Consider the following 17,408-nt stretch of genomic DNA (forward strand, 5'->3'; position numbering starts at 1 on the left):
CAGTGCACGGAGTTTAAAACCCTCTTCCTGATGGTCTACGCTGATTACAATAAGGCATTTAGCAAACACAGACCCAAATTATGGAAGGTTTTGCATCTCGATAAAAAACACATTAAATATATTAACATAACTGGAAATTATCCATGAACGAAATAGATACCAAGTTAGTGGACTCCGTCAAGTGAATGTGCAATAAATAATGGAATAGTTCAGTATGTCGTCTCTGCTTTTATCCAATGAAAACACTGGTTGGAAGTGACAGAGAAGGTTTAGACAGAATCAAATATACAGATAACGATATTTTAAAGAACTAAACCCAACAGGATTTGCAATTCTTGTTTAATAGAATGCACCTAGAGAGGCGGGACTCAAGCTTAATCTCAGGAAAACAAACGTAATGAGGAAAACGTAGACGGAAATCCAGGAAATAGCGCCAAATGGAGAAAGGTTTAATTAAACGAAATAATGATATCTAGTACAGGTTCCATTGAGATGGTATTTAGCGCAATGCTAAAAAAGGCAAATCAAATAATGAGCAGGTTGCAGCTGTATACGAATGTAGGAGTATTTATCAGTCTAGTATGACGCCGGGAGAAGAGTACCTGATAGCCAGGTAGTCTCTTGTGGTTACCAGAGGAGTTCGAACACCATATAGTATGAACCTGAATGAAAACGGCGAGGCGGCAGGCTAAGAAGAGTGAAGCTTTGTGGAAGATGAAACTCTAAAAGGACATGAGTGGCACCATGTTGAGATCGGTGATGATGGTGATGTAAACTCATGTATCCCTATGACATTTTCAGTACATACATACACACGCCACATACATACATACTAAGTACAAACTATATATATATATATATATATATATATATATATATATATATATATGTATTATATATATGTATATATATGTATATGTATATATATATATAATATATATATATATATATATATATATATATATAATACTACTGAATTATTTTGGAAGGATTATCACAAAAAGGACTGAGATGAGAAATAAATGATGCTCGTACCGTCAGTAATGGGATTCATACTCTCATGCAAACAAAGAGTAAGAATATCACTTAGTTTACTGTTCTCACAAGAGCATAATGAAAAGAGTATCCAGAAGTTGTAAGAAAATTAAGAGGCCAAGAGGTCAAGATGGATATTAACTATATATAATATAAACATTAGTTGAGAGGAAGGTACAGGTTATGGCACTCCTTAGGAGAATGAGTGATTGTATTTGAGGTAGCAAAGAAATGCAGTGTTAGGGAAGTAGCACTTGCAGTATCAGACAGGCTCTCTGTACTGGTGCAAAAGTATAAATATAATAGTTCGAGAACTGCACAGGTCAAATCGAGGGTGGCTAGAGAAGAAGTTATGATAGAGTAGCGTATGTTGTCCAATATGGAAAAGAATGCGTCTGATTCTGGGTTAGTTTGTCTTTGGGAAATTTGAAAGGTGTTTGTGTTGGGTGAAGTTAATGTATGAGAAAGTGTCAGAAAAGAGATGGCATCATTACTTGTAGTCATGAAATGTTAGGAGTAACTGAGGAGAGAGTCCTCTGGAAATCTTTTGCTGTGATTGCTGGAAATATAAGTTAACAAGCAAAAACTTGCGATGGAAAATTTGATAGAAAAGCACGTTGAGGGATAAAATGTTAGTGTTATGAAAAGGAATGGATGTAGATATAACTGATCCTAATTTAATTGAAGCAAAAATTGAATTAGACAAGCTATAAATCTGAGATGAAAGTGTATAAATGAAGGTTGAAATGTTAGACAAGCAAATTAATATGAAACGGGAATAACTCTTAAGGAAATAAAATGGGCAAAAAAAGGCCGTTATTACAGATAGAAATATTTGCAGTTTGTATGGAATCTGGAAAACTCCAGGGGTCACAAAATCAGCAGTTCATTCTCGATGTTTTATGTAGGAAGGAAGCTGGAATAAAAATAAGTAGTACTGGGGTAGGAAAATGAAAGAAACAGTTGGAACAAGAGATTATTTGAGATTACTACATACATGAATTGACTGTAAGAAGACAGTGAAGGGAAAAGATGGAAAATAATGAAGGTAAAAGAATGAATGTAAGTACAGAATTTATCGGGAAAAAGTTTTGTAGGGAACTCAATGCAAATAGAATGGAATGGTAAAAGAGTAGAAGGGGTTAGTGTAAAATTGACAACGCTTATGGAATTACTCTTGGGGATGTCGGGAGAACAAAATTGTAATGACACTTGGAGTTGGTGGGATTATTACAGATGCTGTAAAGATGGAAAATGCAACCATAGGAGTTGGTGGGATTATTACAGATGCTGTAAAGATGTGAAAATGCAACCGAGTTGCTGGACAGGGTATAGAGGGTATGGAAGGTGACAAGAGGAAGGATCCAAAGGAATGCGGGGCTAGAGTAATTGTTTATTTTTCTATAGGTCAAAGAGATAATGTAGATCAAGAATAAGTGTCATAACTACTTGGTATACAAGGAGGAATGTAGGTTAATATTTTTATTGTGATTGAGGAGGTAGGGAGAAAAGAAATAAGGGAGAAACTATGTGGGTTTTGAAAAAGAAGAGTGTTGAATAAGTGTTTGTTATAAAGCAGTTATGTGAAAAGTTATGACAGAATGCTCTATGTGGCAAAAACCGAGATATACAGAACTAAGATTGAATTGATAGAGATGCAACGCGGAGGGTGTTTAAGATGTAGGGTACTGAAACTAATTCTGTCGATACCGATTTAGCCTTAATTAGAATGATGTAGAATGGAAAGTGAGTAGTTTGCCATAACAGTGGGGCTAAGACAAGAATCTTTAATATTGTTAGTGACTGGGTTGACACGAAAAGTTACAGAAAATGTGTATGTGCACGAGAGCAGGATGAAAACTATAGTGTCCACAGCGGCCATAGTTGCAATGTATAATGCTCTTTTGGGACGAACTCTCCTTTGTGGAAATGAGATTTTGATGTTAAATGGATACGGAATAAAAGTTTAAATCAGTTGCGTCATTATCTGCGCAGTATATACACGTTGCATAAAAAAAAGTGAGGACAGAAAAGAGGAGATATGCAAAGATGGTAGAAAGAGTAGCATAGGCGAAAGGTGCGGGGACGGGGCCGAGTCGTGAAAAAGTTTAATGTGTGAAAAAAATAAAGGAAGGCTAGTTGCAAAAGGGACGGGGCCGAGTTGTGAAAAAGTTTAATCTTGTGAAAAAAATAAAGGAAGGCAAGTTGCAAAAGGAAGAGGACAGCCATCTATGGAAACTACTGTACAAACTGATTTGAGGGATATGGGAAAGAGATAGTATACGAGATGTGTGAGAATGCGTCAAGGTCAATTTATTGCTTATGAACCTTCTGTATAAGAGCTTCAATATCCAATACAGAGGACGTTTTCTGCACAATTGTCCCTCCACGACTCATCACATCGAACAGAAGGTGGAAGTCTTGCTTTTACAGCGCATCCACCCCTGTTAGATTTTATAAATACAGCTTAAAAATAATGGCTACAACCTGTAAACATATATATATATATATATATATATATATATATATATATATGATATATATTTATACATACATCCATATATACATTATATATATATTTATATATATATATGTATATATATATATATATACTATATATATATAAAATCATAATAATGATAATAATCTGTTCTTCTGATACATCCCCACGGGTGGACTAAATACTTCGCACTGACTACGTACAAGTGAGTAGTAGAGAGTGAATGACTTGGGCGATAACGCTGAATTTTGAAAGGTGGTTCATGCCAACCTCCACAAAATCAAGTGCGTTTTCAGGCAAGCCAGTGGTAAAGTATGGCTGCATATGCATGAAGGGTTTATTGTTTGCAATGAAGACAGAGACAGTCTCTAAGACTTGAAGTTCATGTATGTTTCAGTTGTGGTTGGTTCAGCAATTCGTGCAACTTCATCATAAACAAGAAATCCAACATGAATATGCAGCCATGCTCGACCAGCGCCTCATCTGAAGAAGCCTTTGTGAGCGGAGAAGCCTTTCAAACTTTCCGGTAATTTTCTTTTTCCCGTCAGCAATTCCCACAAGAAAGACATTTTTTACTAATTAAACGTCTGGCAAATTTGTTTCATTTTATAAACAATAACCTATTTATACAACTGTAAATATGAGATTGGCAATGCACTCAATAACAACCATACAAGATTTATATATTCTGTTATGAATGTATCGACATGAGTCTTACACATATAAATCTATGTCTGTGTGTAAATTACATGTATACTCAAGTTCACACACACACGTACACACATGCAGGCGGGAGTTTGCACACAGAGAGTAAGGAGTAGAAGCATGTTACTTGCATTAAACAATCTAGGACGGGAAAAGATATTTTAACAGATAAATCTTTGCTTGCCATTCTATCAAGTCTAATCCTGTCATGTGAGAATCGAAAGTAAAGGGAACAATTTGCTCTCAAATAAAGATGGATTTTTCAAGCTATCGCCTCAGTTGATGTTTGTAGAGAAATTCAGTCGGAATTAAGGACGATATGGAATTGTGGATATCTAACTACAGTATATACAATTGTCATTTCAGCCCACATTACATCAGTTACGACAGATTAACTTCCGAAGGCTTTACTGGGTCTAACTAACAGCATCCACACCCATATACAAGTTACACAGACTACCGTTCGAAGCTAAGTGGATAGAACAGCTAAAAGCTTCGGGAAGGCTACTGAGTAACTAACACCGTCCTACACAGCTGTTCGTTCACCAGAGACATGGTGAACTAGAAAGTCATGCCGCGGTCACACGTCTCTAGTTTCTCGAGGGGGTATGAAGTTTCTGGACATGCGCAGGTATATGTATGTATGCCAGGTCTTCATGCTTCCATGCACATGTTTAAAAGGAAGGGTGCTGGTCTGAACCAGTATGTACATTAATTAAACTACGCTGAAAGGTGTCAAGCTTTTCGACACTGATGTCAAGTCTCCTACAGAGTCAAGGCTACTGTTCTAAGGCTAATAAGACCGCCTCTTAAAAGCAAAGTGAAGTTAGTCAAACATGATGAACTAATACAGTAATACGTATTTTTAAAACAAACATCACAGGGGAAAAATTTGCCACATGTTCCTATAATCCTAAGCAAACCGGCTACGAATACAAGTAGATAAATAGACTATCATTTTTACATATTCATTCCTACATAAACACTCTTGTGTCATGGTATCACTTCTTCATAAGAATACACTTTTAGCATTCGGTTGATTAAACATGAAGGTTTTAATTCAAATGATTTAATTAAAGTTTTTAAAAATCAAACTTAAAATGTATAATTTAATCAAATTTCTTTTTAGGGATGCTACTTGCTTCAGCAACAAAATTTCTGCTTCGTGGGGCAAGAGTAAAATATATCATTTCATTATTCGAACATATACACTTCTAAATCACAATCATGCCTGACCATGCACAACCTCTAGAATCCTGCTCTGAAGTCATCATGAAGGTTAAAAACGCTCGTCCCACCTGTTTCAAATATGTTACAATCCAAGCCTAGGACCATTCACTCCGTAAGGCAGAGAAAAACAATTTCTCAATAACGCAACCCATCTACTGAAAGTTTGGGGGCATTTCATTCTTTCCTACCGATTTTACAAAAGGACTCGGCTTTTGTAGATGGATCACTCGCCACTACGAAGACGCCTGGGCAATTGTCGATTCTCTCTCTTCCTCCCTTTTGTAAATTGTCTGTACTCAAACCAAGCATTTACTTGTGTTTTGTTTTAGCAAAAGAGAGCTCTCGGCATTGCATTTTAGGATATAATCTTCAGCCATTCACAGATAACTGCTGTGCACCGAAACTAGTTTTCAGTTTCATACAAGCAGACACACACACACAATATTATAAACACGTTCATATCAGAGTGACCCACTCCATGTTCCATTGAGTGTGTATTAAATTTTGGATTGTATATTCTAGTTTTTTTATTCCGTAAATAAAGCAATCACAAGCACCGAAAAAATACTTGCTGGAGGAAATCGTACTATACTTGGAATAGAGACCCTTAGAGACTTGAGATGATATAGTAGATAACTTGCAGGTGTCAATAAAAATGAAAACAATGGCAGTTGTCTGGGATTTTCAAGGTAAGTCAAGTTCTATCCCATTAACGAAAATGTATGCCCTTAGAGATAGCTGCAAATATGGAAAGTCTTGGATTAGATTCGGGGACAGTGCGCACATCTGTTGTGTGCATGTATGTATAAATATGTGTATATATATATATATATATATATATATATATATATATATATATATATATATATATGTATAATGTACATATAATATACGTATATATATGTATAATATATATATTATATATATGTGTGTATATATATATTATATATATAGATATATATATATATATATATATATATATATGTATAGTATATATATACGTATATATATGTATAATATATATATATTATTATATATTAATATACACATATATATATGTGTGTATATTATATATATATACTAGATATATATATATATATATATATATATATATATATATATATATATATATTATATATATATAATATATATATATATATATATTATAGTATATATAAGAATCATGAATATAGTCCACATCTAGTTTTCGGACAAGGGCCGTGTAAAAAATATATGATTTAAAGAAAATTTCTCCTTCCCGTGGGGAAGTAGTAAGGGCTACACCAGTCTTCCTCAACGCTGGCACTCCGCTATTTTCATCGACGGAATGCTCAAGAAACAAGAGCCCGTGCTCGTAAATGTCGCAGCATGCTCTAGTGAATCCTCGAGTTAGGTCAGATTCTCCATGGGCACTCTAGTTACATCTAACAGTTTTATGATGTTTTGTGCAGAGTAGTCATGAAGTGACATTTCTCTACATCAAATTCGGTTGTCATTTATGCACTCTAATCAGCTGCTTTGCTGTACCGTCTGCAACAATACTGCCAGTGACTTTTCAATGTTCACATTCTATTCAAGCAGCAATTTACAAAGTTTCACAGTTCAGCAATTACTGGAAGGCGTATCCGGTTACTCATGCACTTCACATGGTCACATTATGAACTTGTCTGCATGATTCCTAGGATTCTTTAGAAAATTGCACACTTCAAAATATCACCTTGAGAACTCCTATAATCACACATCACATCATCAAAAGGCCTTTCTCAGAAGTCACACACTTCAGTAGGTCATGGCCATCTCAAAAAATGCCCTCTTCCATATTTCAAATTGGAGGCTCACACTTTTCAAAGGACACCTTGATAAGTCACACCGTTCAAAGGATCATCTCGAAGAACTCTAAATAAGGTAATCTTCAGAACTTGCACTTTTCAAACTGTAATCTTGAATACTTGCACACCTCAAATGGCCATCATCAAAAAACCACTTCTTAAGGTCATGTTGAGAACATGTCTGGAGAAATCGTGCTTTCCAGTAATTCGTTTTGAGAATTTGTGCTTTTCGAGAAGCATCTGGAGAGCTCGTGCTTTTCAAAAATTCGTCTTGAGAACTACTGCTTCTAGAAAAGTCATTTGGTGAACTCGCGCTTTTCCTAAAGTCGTCGAGAGAACTCATGCTTTTCGAAAAGTCATCTGGAGAGCTCATGCTTTTCAAAAAGTCATCTAAAGAACTCATACTTTTCAAAAAGTCATCTGGAGAACTCATAGTTTTCAAAAGGTCATCGGGAAAACTCATGCTTTTCAAAAGATTCATCTTGAGAACTCGTGCTGTTTGATCCTTCATCTTGAGAAGTTGCGCTTTTCAAAATCCAATCGAAAAGTCACCTTGAGAATTCGTGCTCTTCGGAAAATCATCTTGAGAATTCCTGTTTTCGGAATATCCATCTTAAGAATTTGTGGCGTTCGGAAGTGATCGTAAGAACTCTTACTCTCTGAATCCTCATCTTGAGAAATTATATTCTCTGAAGTCCATCTTAAGATTTTTGCTCATCAAAAGGCTATCCATAAAACTCATCCGTTTGTAAAGGTTATTTACGAACTCTGATTTACTGGAAAACTCGCTGAACGGTCATCTGAATCACTGCCTTCCTTCTCCAGATTTCATGGCCACTTTTATTCCGAAATATTTCCATATTGACTAACTAATTAAAGGGAAATCTGAACTGCTCGATGACAGGTTACCTTGAAATCTCGTACTCGTTGATAGGTTAATTTGTAATTTTATACCACTTGTGGATTTTGAGAAGCTGATCTGAAAAATTTAGCTTCTTAATGATCATTTAAAACCTTTTTTTCAGTTTCAGTTATTCTTGTTCTCTGAAACTCTATCTCCTCTCCGAAGAGGTGTAAAAGTGGAACACACTAACTAGCCAGCTTGGGATTTTCAACTGTTTATTGTAAAGGACCTCTTGGCAATCTGACTCTTTCAGATATAACCTTGAAGGCTCTTGCTCTTCGAAAGATTACCACGAAGACTTGGTTCTTTCTTTTTGTTCTGCCACAGAGTATTCGCTGCAAGGTTATACTGATACTCAATAACTTTATAAAAAGTTATCTTCACATCTCTTACTCTCGGCAAAATCAGTTTTAAAAATATTTCCGTAGATTCCATAGGTTACCCGGACATCTATGGGTAAATTAAAATGTCAAGAAACTTTTCCAAATGTTACATTCCCTTAACACCTCTCATAATCCACAACTTAACCCAAACTAATAATACGGTGTTGTGTGTTTTCCATCCAACCATTGACAGAGAAAATCGAAATTACTCTACAAACAAGTCTTTGAAGCACAGCAATGACATTTCTCTCTCTCTCTCTCGCCAGTTTATGGTTACTTTCTTTACACTTCTTACTTACTGCAGTTTCTTCCTTTCAGTCAGGATTTCTCGGGAATATCTTGAAAATTGACGTGATTCTTTTCTCTTATAATTTTTACCAGTTTCAATAAATTACTGAATGAACTCAGAAAAGCTTTTGGGTTTTTTATAACAATGACTTTTAATCAAGTCCTGGCCTCTTTGTAACGTGATAAAAAGGAGTAACTTCAGCGATTTCTTTACTATTTTAACATCGTGAAGTAAATATGACACACATTTTTAAGTCCGAGTGAGTAGAGGTGCTAATTGTTGACTTTTCAAAATCCCTGGTAATCTAAAAATATCCTCTTTCCAGCAAGGATGAATTAAATGTTCTCCAGAATAGCTTCATCAAGTGTTAAATCTACGGACGTTTTATATACTTTGGTCACCTTCCCGTTTAACAGTCACCATTAGCTCTGAAAGCTTTGAAGTTAGAGAATTCCTTAAAGAACTGCTTTATAACTTGTAACCTATGTTTGGTTAAGACTAAGTGAAACATCGAGTTGAAAAAGAAACTCATATTGAAACTCCTATTTAGGTCACACGTAGTTACCCTTTTTTACGGCATAAACAATATTCAGCTTTTTCTGTCTCTTCCGGTCAAGAGAATACAATCTAAAAAAAAGTACTTATCAATAGGTTAGCTCTTACACCGAGTCATTTATCCAAAATAAAAGAGTAACTTGACTCAAACCGGTTATCTGTTTCCAAAGTACAAGAATGGCGGTATGAAATATTAATCTTAGAAGGTGACGTATTTGTTAGGGGTTGTCCAAGTACTGAGCAGCACCACCCTAATACATATCGGAGCATGCAGACTTCAAAAAAAGGTCTCCTCGTATTGAAACGGTTTATATACGGTTCATGAAATCCTTTTATTTTTCATCAGAATTTTCCTTATCACCGACCATTCTGCCGTAGCTAGACTGAGACATCATGAAATGGATTAGCGTGAAGGGGTCTGGTACGATAAGCAGAATGTCTCCACGATCCCGAGAGCCTTCTGTGTCAGCTGCTTCATATTATTTATGGCTGATAACCGCAATGGAAATCATCCGGAACCATTTATACCGGCCAAGGTCGGCCTTGTCCGACGGCAAAATTTCAAAATTCAATGATGCAAAGTGATGTTCTAGAAGGGGTTTCCTTTGCGGATTTACAAACACGACATTATTTACGCATTATCAGTCAGTACTTATCGGTAATTTATTAGCTAGTTACATAAACATTTCACTTTGGCTTTAATAACCAATTACCTAATAAGATAAATAATTTTCAAAGACTGTCATAAACATGGAAACAGAAGAGATAGTAACGACATGACTCTTCAGAGCAAGGATGGTAAGTGTCTCTCATCTTAAAACTACCAAAACTTCATTATTATACATAAGTAAGATGTGTGAATACACCGGCATGATATCTTTAGAAGGTCCCAATGTTACCAAAACTTTATTCTCAAAAACCAGAATTAACCGTAACGCTTCTGAGATCGCGAAGGTTTGCATTCAGTTCACAGGCAGTTCATAAAAACATTTTTGCATCATCATTATGGTCCTTTTAACAATCACTTGAAAGCTTGTTATATATATATATATATATATATATATATATAGATATATATATATATATATATATATATATATATACTATATATATATATATATATATATATATATATATATATATATATAGTATATATATATGCATGATATGTGTGAGTGATTTAATCCTGATTGTTTTCGGCTTTATTTCTAAGCCATTATCGAAGAACTTCGATAATGGTTTACAATAAAGTCGGAACCGGTTAGGATTTACAACCGATCTTGAATTTTAATTCTGGTAAAGATGTGTATATATTATATATATATATATATATATATATATATATATATATATATATCATACATGAATAATGAATGATAACAACCTGGTATTATCGTCGTATATATTAGGGTTTTTAATAGCAACACCGTACAGCTAAAGTAGACCTACAAGGATCTGCAATGCTTGTCCAAGTGTTTTCGTGTACGTAAGAGCAATTGCATGTGTTCACACGTGCGTCTTTTATGTTTGTGTGTCAATATCTTTAATGTTTGTGCTTGTGCGTGTCGTTGCGTTTAAAGAGATCAGATTTACACTAAATTCTGAGACGAGCTTTAGCTTCAAATTTCCTGTTTGGTAAATAAAAAAAAAGGAAAACAGTAAAGTAGCCCAGTAGAAAAAAAAAGAAGTGTTATTTGGCTCATTATTAGGAAAATGGTTAATTTTGCACACAATACACGTGAGTAGTTTAATGTCAGGAGAAGCATAAAAGTACAAAAGTTCAATGATGGCCGAGGACGAGGAGACGATCTGCATAACCAATGACTTGAGTCCGACAGAAGAAAAAGGTACTGTATCACACTTGTACATAATTGAACATCATTTTCACATCCAATATAAAAATGTAAATATCCAAATGTAACTCTACACCAACGAAAGGGCTACAGGAAAATAGGAAAATGAAATAAAGAAGGAAACCATAAAACACGATCTAAACTGTCCATCTACTGCGAAAAACACTACGCAAAAAACAAGTCAACCAATAATAATAAATATACAAGAAAAGATCTACTTTGCGATGCACTGCCTCTGTCCTTCCTCTGGGCACCTTTCCGATTGATCACTCGTTTCAACGTCACACAGGAAAGAGGAAATCAGTCATAAAGATGACCACATTGACAACAATTTTCAACTACAAGTGACAACAGTTGGTGATGCCCAAGTGACAACAAGAGGGCTACGTACACAAATGATTTGCTACCGAGAGGAAGGACAGATTTTACTGTTTTAATTTTGTACTTTTAAAAAAGTAAACAACATTCGCACTACTGTTAAAAGATTCGAAGAGGTCAACCCTGGCTGCTCATGTTTTGGGGTCCCATGAGATAAATAATGATTTGTAAAAAAATTAAATATGAGATAAGTTCAAAGAAGAGGCTCCGAATACCAGAAGCTTTCTATTGTTATTAGGTTTTTATGGTCTCTACACTACCACTTCGATGCCGCATTGCTTGCTTGAAAGTGCCTCTACATGTGGTCCATTACACTTCTTATTCTCTCTCGCATTGCTCCGTCTAGAGAACACTGCATGAACACTAGCTGTTTTATATTCAGTGAAAGAAACATCTTCATACTTTACACATCATCATCATCGTTAGCATCATCAGTTATTTAATTATCATTTTGAAAGGAATACAACATCGAAGCTCAATACAATGTTATTTAGAAAATAATTTAATGCAACACACCTAGCACTATTAACGAAAAAAATTGGTTAAACTCCTCTGTGTGCAAAGATATTATTCCTCTCTTTTGCAATGGAATACCAATGTCACGAAATTGGAATTTTATTAGTAATGAAGCATATATGCATACATATATATAATCTTGTCCATATTTCTTCCATACCAAACTGACATTGGTCAGTCAACACCACCAGCTCATGACTTTTTTTTTTTTCTAAGGTGAAAAAGCAACAAGTTCGAGACTTTAGGAGAGAAAAGTTGAAATCAGGATTTTTCTCAGCCAGGGGAAATTAGCATGAAGTATAAGAAGATTTTACACATTCAGATAATGTAAGTATATCATGACTATACAACAGTGAATATAATAATTGACAGTTCGTGTCGTTGTCACAGAGAGTATGGGAAAGAATAAAATTTAGAATAATCTATAACGAACTGCTTACGCGCCTTTTCGGTGTGCTACAAAGTTTTCTATTTATCACTAAAGAAGTTAGAAGAAGATGGCGCTTTAATTACAGAGGCCGCGTTTGCAAGAGTTAGGTTTTAATGCAGAGGAAAAGAAGTAAGAGAAGGTAAATCCTTTTCCTATATTCTTCCATCTTTAGTGTTTCTTGGTTGTCCTTTTATAGTGAATGAATATTTCGAGTTCTCTGCAACTAGGCGAGCTGATAACTTCCAGTTAGTTGAAAAACTATGAATCAAGGCAGTTCACACAAGTCAACAAAAGACTGGCTTACTTTTGAAGACAGGAAATTTTCATCAACTCCTGTCTCCAAAAATTTGCGATCTACATGACCGGCGCTTCGTACAAAAACCTGTCAGGTCGCAAGAAGAAATTCTGTGTTTCTTCTTTCCAAAGTAGGATTTTTGAAATATTTTACCTGAAGTTAAATTAACGGTTACAATGAAAAAAAAGTCAACATCAAGCGCTTTCATTTGGTTTTCTGTGAATGAATAGCCTACACATGTAATTATGGTGTTATTTGATAGCAAAATTGAGAAAAACATCTTCTCCACCACGAAGGAACATTTCTAGACATAAATAGCATCGGCTAATATGGTGGTGAGTAAAGCATTATTTATCATGGTCTTACTTTGTGGGTGGGTGGGTGGGGGAGTGCTTTTGAGAGAAACCATACTCAAAATAGTAATCATAATCCATTATAAACATCATAAACAAACAAAGGCATCCCTTTCCCTAATGGTCAAAAGTGACTTGAGAATGAGCGAATATAGTATATATATATATATATATAGTATATATGATATCATATTTATTGGTACCTGAAATCGGAGATGTTACACACGGCAGCCATGGGGTTGGACACACGGTAGTACACCACAGCATCCACGGACACCGTAACTGAGTCCTTGGATAACACCTAGAAAATACAAACAACACCACACTCTCAGTCCCCCACTCGAGATGGATTCATGGACAGATGGATAGATAGATAGATAGATAGATGGGTTGAAACAAAGAGATGTACTATATTGAAAGAGGACGCTTCTTTCCTCCTCCTCCTCCTCCTCCTCCCCATTTCCTCTTCTTCTTCTCCTGTTACAAGGGAAATAAGTCGCGGCGATGTCAAATTGAGAAAGGAGTGTGTTTGTGCACCATGACGATTCGGATTCTGTAATTCGACATGAAAGTCTTTTCGGCCTCTGCTTCGCAATTTTTGTTTTTGGTACCAACTATGGACCGCGATTGAGGCGTCAGTAATATTCCTTCTCAACTCCTCCTCTCTTTAGGCATGACAGAAAGGAAAACAAAACAAAACAAAAAACCACGAAGATACCCTCGGATTGCTTTTTTTTTTTTTTTTTTTTTTTTTTTTTTTTTTTTTTTTTTGCTTAAGGAATTCGTGTCAAGAAGGAAATTCGACTGGATAGAAATACGGATCGAATGGGCAGAAAGGGATGAATAGATAGGTGGACAGCTTTGGGAAAATGCGTTTACCTTTGAGGAAAAAAGAAAAAGAAAAGAAAAAGTAAACTGTCTCGTCTATCTTTTTCGGAAAATCTTTTGAAGATTTTCTTCAAAGAAAACCATTATATATTTTCTCCGAGGGTAACGAAGCCCTTTATTCTGTCACCAAAAATGAAAATATCCACTGAAACTCAACGTCTGAAGCTTTACTTATTACATTGACATCACTTTGGTGCAGAAACACATGCGTACTGAATCAACTTCATAAGTGGGCGGGGCCTCTTTTCATGATGGCTCAAAAAGTATTTCTCTTTTTTTTTTATTTTACCTTACTATCAAAACTATGGTGACACAAGTCGAATTACGTTATATGGCAAACAGTTAAGTATACAAAATATTTATCTTTTACTTTCTGTTAATATCTTTGTTATTAAACAATCTGATAAAATATATTAATAATATTATTCGCCAAATTTATCCAACAAAATATCATGTATTTTGAGCTATATTTTTGTTCTTAACTTTGTTTAAATCAACAGCTTAAAAGTTTAATCGAAACTCCTGATCTTATGATTACCGCGTATATAGTATGTGCTTGCATGAGTGAATGCGAAGAATGAGTAACGAAGCTTTTGGAAATCTTATCACACATAGAGGCCTAGACAGGAGTATTTTTCGGTCAGGGTCAGATACTGGGAGCTCTGAAGGCTCTGTGCCTCCACGGAATGCTTTTACAGGCACAGGAAGACGTCAGCAATTCGAGCGGCTGAAGAGGTACTGAGTGGGTGGTGTTGTTTAGTAGTTAGTTCACAACTCTCCGTGGCAAGTAGACCACCAGCCAAGGGCAGAGCAGTGCAGTCAATCTCAGCTCGAGGGAATATTAAAGAAAAACAATGAACTTTTTAGCATATCAGCATCTGTCATCTCTCCGTCAAATAATGGAGAGCAGCAATGAAAAAGATTTAGTTTCTTTCTTTACTTTCCAATCCATACAAACTTCCTCTTCATGACTTTTTGGCACTGGTAGATTATTTTTGACACAACAAACCTTCGCATTTGTCAGCAAATATTCTCTTTAGCTGAGGTCAACGCCCTGCATGCCCCTCGATGCTAACCTACTTGGCCTGACTGCAATCAAGAGAAAATAATAATAATGCTGGTTAGTTAAAAAGGGGAAAGATCACTTCCGTATCCCGCCCTTTTTTATCTTAAGTGATCTCTTCTGTAGCTGCGTTGGCATACACAAAATCAAGACTAAACAAAATATTCTTTTCCAGTATGAAGACACAAATAAAAACAATGTACAAATACAAATAAAGTAACATAATGATAATTAATAAGAATAAAAAGTAACACCAGCTCTTCATGGATTTGCAAATAAGAACATAAAAGAGCCAAAAATAGTCACACACATACATGTTTGGTCAGGTGATTGGTCGTACTGTCTAAGAAAAAAATGTGTTTATGGAGTCCATGATAGATATTATCAGTTTTTTCTTCTTATACAAAAAAAGGAAGGATGAAAAGGGAAAAAAATAACGCCTTTGTTAGGGGAAGCGTTCTTTTTTCATTCACTGTCAATATTCAACTGAAGAATAGAAAAACATCAGTTTTACACTTTTTCAAAGCCTGACGGTTTCATGGCAGGACTAAACCATGACAGAATCATTCCAGATCTTTCCGCTGAAGACTTTACTGAGATGATAATTATCAATTATTTCAAGCTAGAGAAGCAACAAGTCTATAGAGCAAATATGAACAGAACTTTGGGCATGGCACAAAAAGGCTAAAAGGCAACACAATTACTCTTCAAGAATCCTCTTCATTTTACTAAATTATACTTTTATGCTGATAGTACACTTATTTATCTGCTGATGTCAGACGGTGTCAGAATGCTGGTTAGCAAAAGCAGTGCCATAAGATTTTACACAAGACATTTTATGATGTTAGAAATTTCATTTCAAAATGCACTTGGACGATGCAAGCTAATGAGGCCATGACTGGTGTCCGGAACTTGTACGTGTGGATACCAGGATTACAATTTCTGGAACAAACAATTTCATACTTTTACCTTCAGATTTTGGACAGAAATTACTCTCATGCTTTTAACCTAGATGTTTCCTACAAAAATATTGTCAAAGTTTTATCTTGAGGTTTCTTCAGGAATAGTTCCTACTTTTTCCTTGAACTAATTTTAAAGCCAAATGTTCCGTGCTTATCCCATGAGGATTTTAAATAAAGTTATAATTTTACTTTGCAATATCTTGAGAGACAAATCATTGCAAGTTTTATATTTCTCCTGTTTCTTATACATTTCCACAAATCGCTTTGTTTGAAAGTTCTGAGACGCTAAAAGACCAGATACATTTAATTACGCGCGACTATTTTGTTCAATAAACCATCAATAGCTGTGAGGGATTTTCAATGTTGTTCTTTCACTAAAGCAACTTAAATCGAATCAGTTTTTAATGGCTCCTTTGAGATTACTTTCAAGACATCATGAAATGTACATTGCCAAAATCTGATAGCACTTTGACAGAATCTTATTTAATAATTTATTTAAGGAGTTTACATCAATTTAACAAGGAATTTTCCTTAAGTAGGACTTTACTTAGTACAATTAATTATTCATTATTTATGCTTATGTGAATGAACGATTAAATTTCTTTTGGATGCGACTGGTCTTTGTGAATGGAATAAGGGAACCCTTTCGAAGGTATTCAAAACATGAGTTAGAAGAACCAAATATCCTGGAGAAGTCCTCACATTCATCTAGAAAACCTACACTTCAATGTTGGTGTTGTCAAGCAAACGATTTTGAATCATTGTGCAGAGGAAGCAAGAGAAATCAGTTTACCTCAGTTCCTCATTTACGGCTACTTAACAATGGTCTTGACTGATCAAGACTAGCAGATCACTGGCTAACTCAGGTGGGAATTGGATGGTTATCCCATTCTCATGATGGTTGAACACCTTCGGGATTCAGTGGTATGATGCTGCATTCTAATTATGTCGACATCCACCGTGACACCATTTTGACACGACTTAGAATTACTCCATTTCTGGGATGTTGAGGGAGGGTGGAAGGAAGCAGGGGCTATCGGGATCTTATATGGAGCGATCCACAGCAAAAGTAAATCACAGAGACGCTGATCGAAATGGAATCCTCTACCAACAACGAATACATACCAAATTGTGGCATGTGTTTTTGTAAAACTAGGTTCCAAGTAAGGCACGTCACTTTACAAATTACACCTTGAAATCCTTGCTTTTGAATAAGTGCCTCAAGTGCGGATGACAAATA

General features: G+C 35.4%; 1 protein-coding gene across 13 annotated transcripts in view; it reads right to left on the reverse strand.

The window, feature by feature from the left end:
- LOC135224544 (mechanosensory protein 2-like) overlaps positions 1 to 17,408 on the reverse strand; it is a 745,504-nt gene that overhangs the window by 27,447 nt on the left and 700,649 nt on the right. For 9 of the 13 annotated variants that reach the window (XM_064263629.1, XM_064263628.1, XM_064263636.1 and 6 more), the window contains one exon: positions 13,459 to 13,556. The exons of the other annotated variants lie outside the window; for them this stretch is intronic. In XM_064263629.1, the coding sequence (XP_064119699.1) occupies positions 13,459 to 13,556 (98 nt within the window). The remainder of the gene's footprint in view (positions 1 to 13,458; positions 13,557 to 17,408) is intronic. 13 annotated transcript variants of the gene reach the window in all.

Source organism: Macrobrachium nipponense, chromosome 12 (assembly GCF_015104395.2).
Source record: "Macrobrachium nipponense isolate FS-2020 chromosome 12, ASM1510439v2, whole genome shotgun sequence".
Classification (NCBI taxonomy): domain Eukaryota; kingdom Metazoa; phylum Arthropoda; class Malacostraca; order Decapoda; family Palaemonidae; genus Macrobrachium; species Macrobrachium nipponense.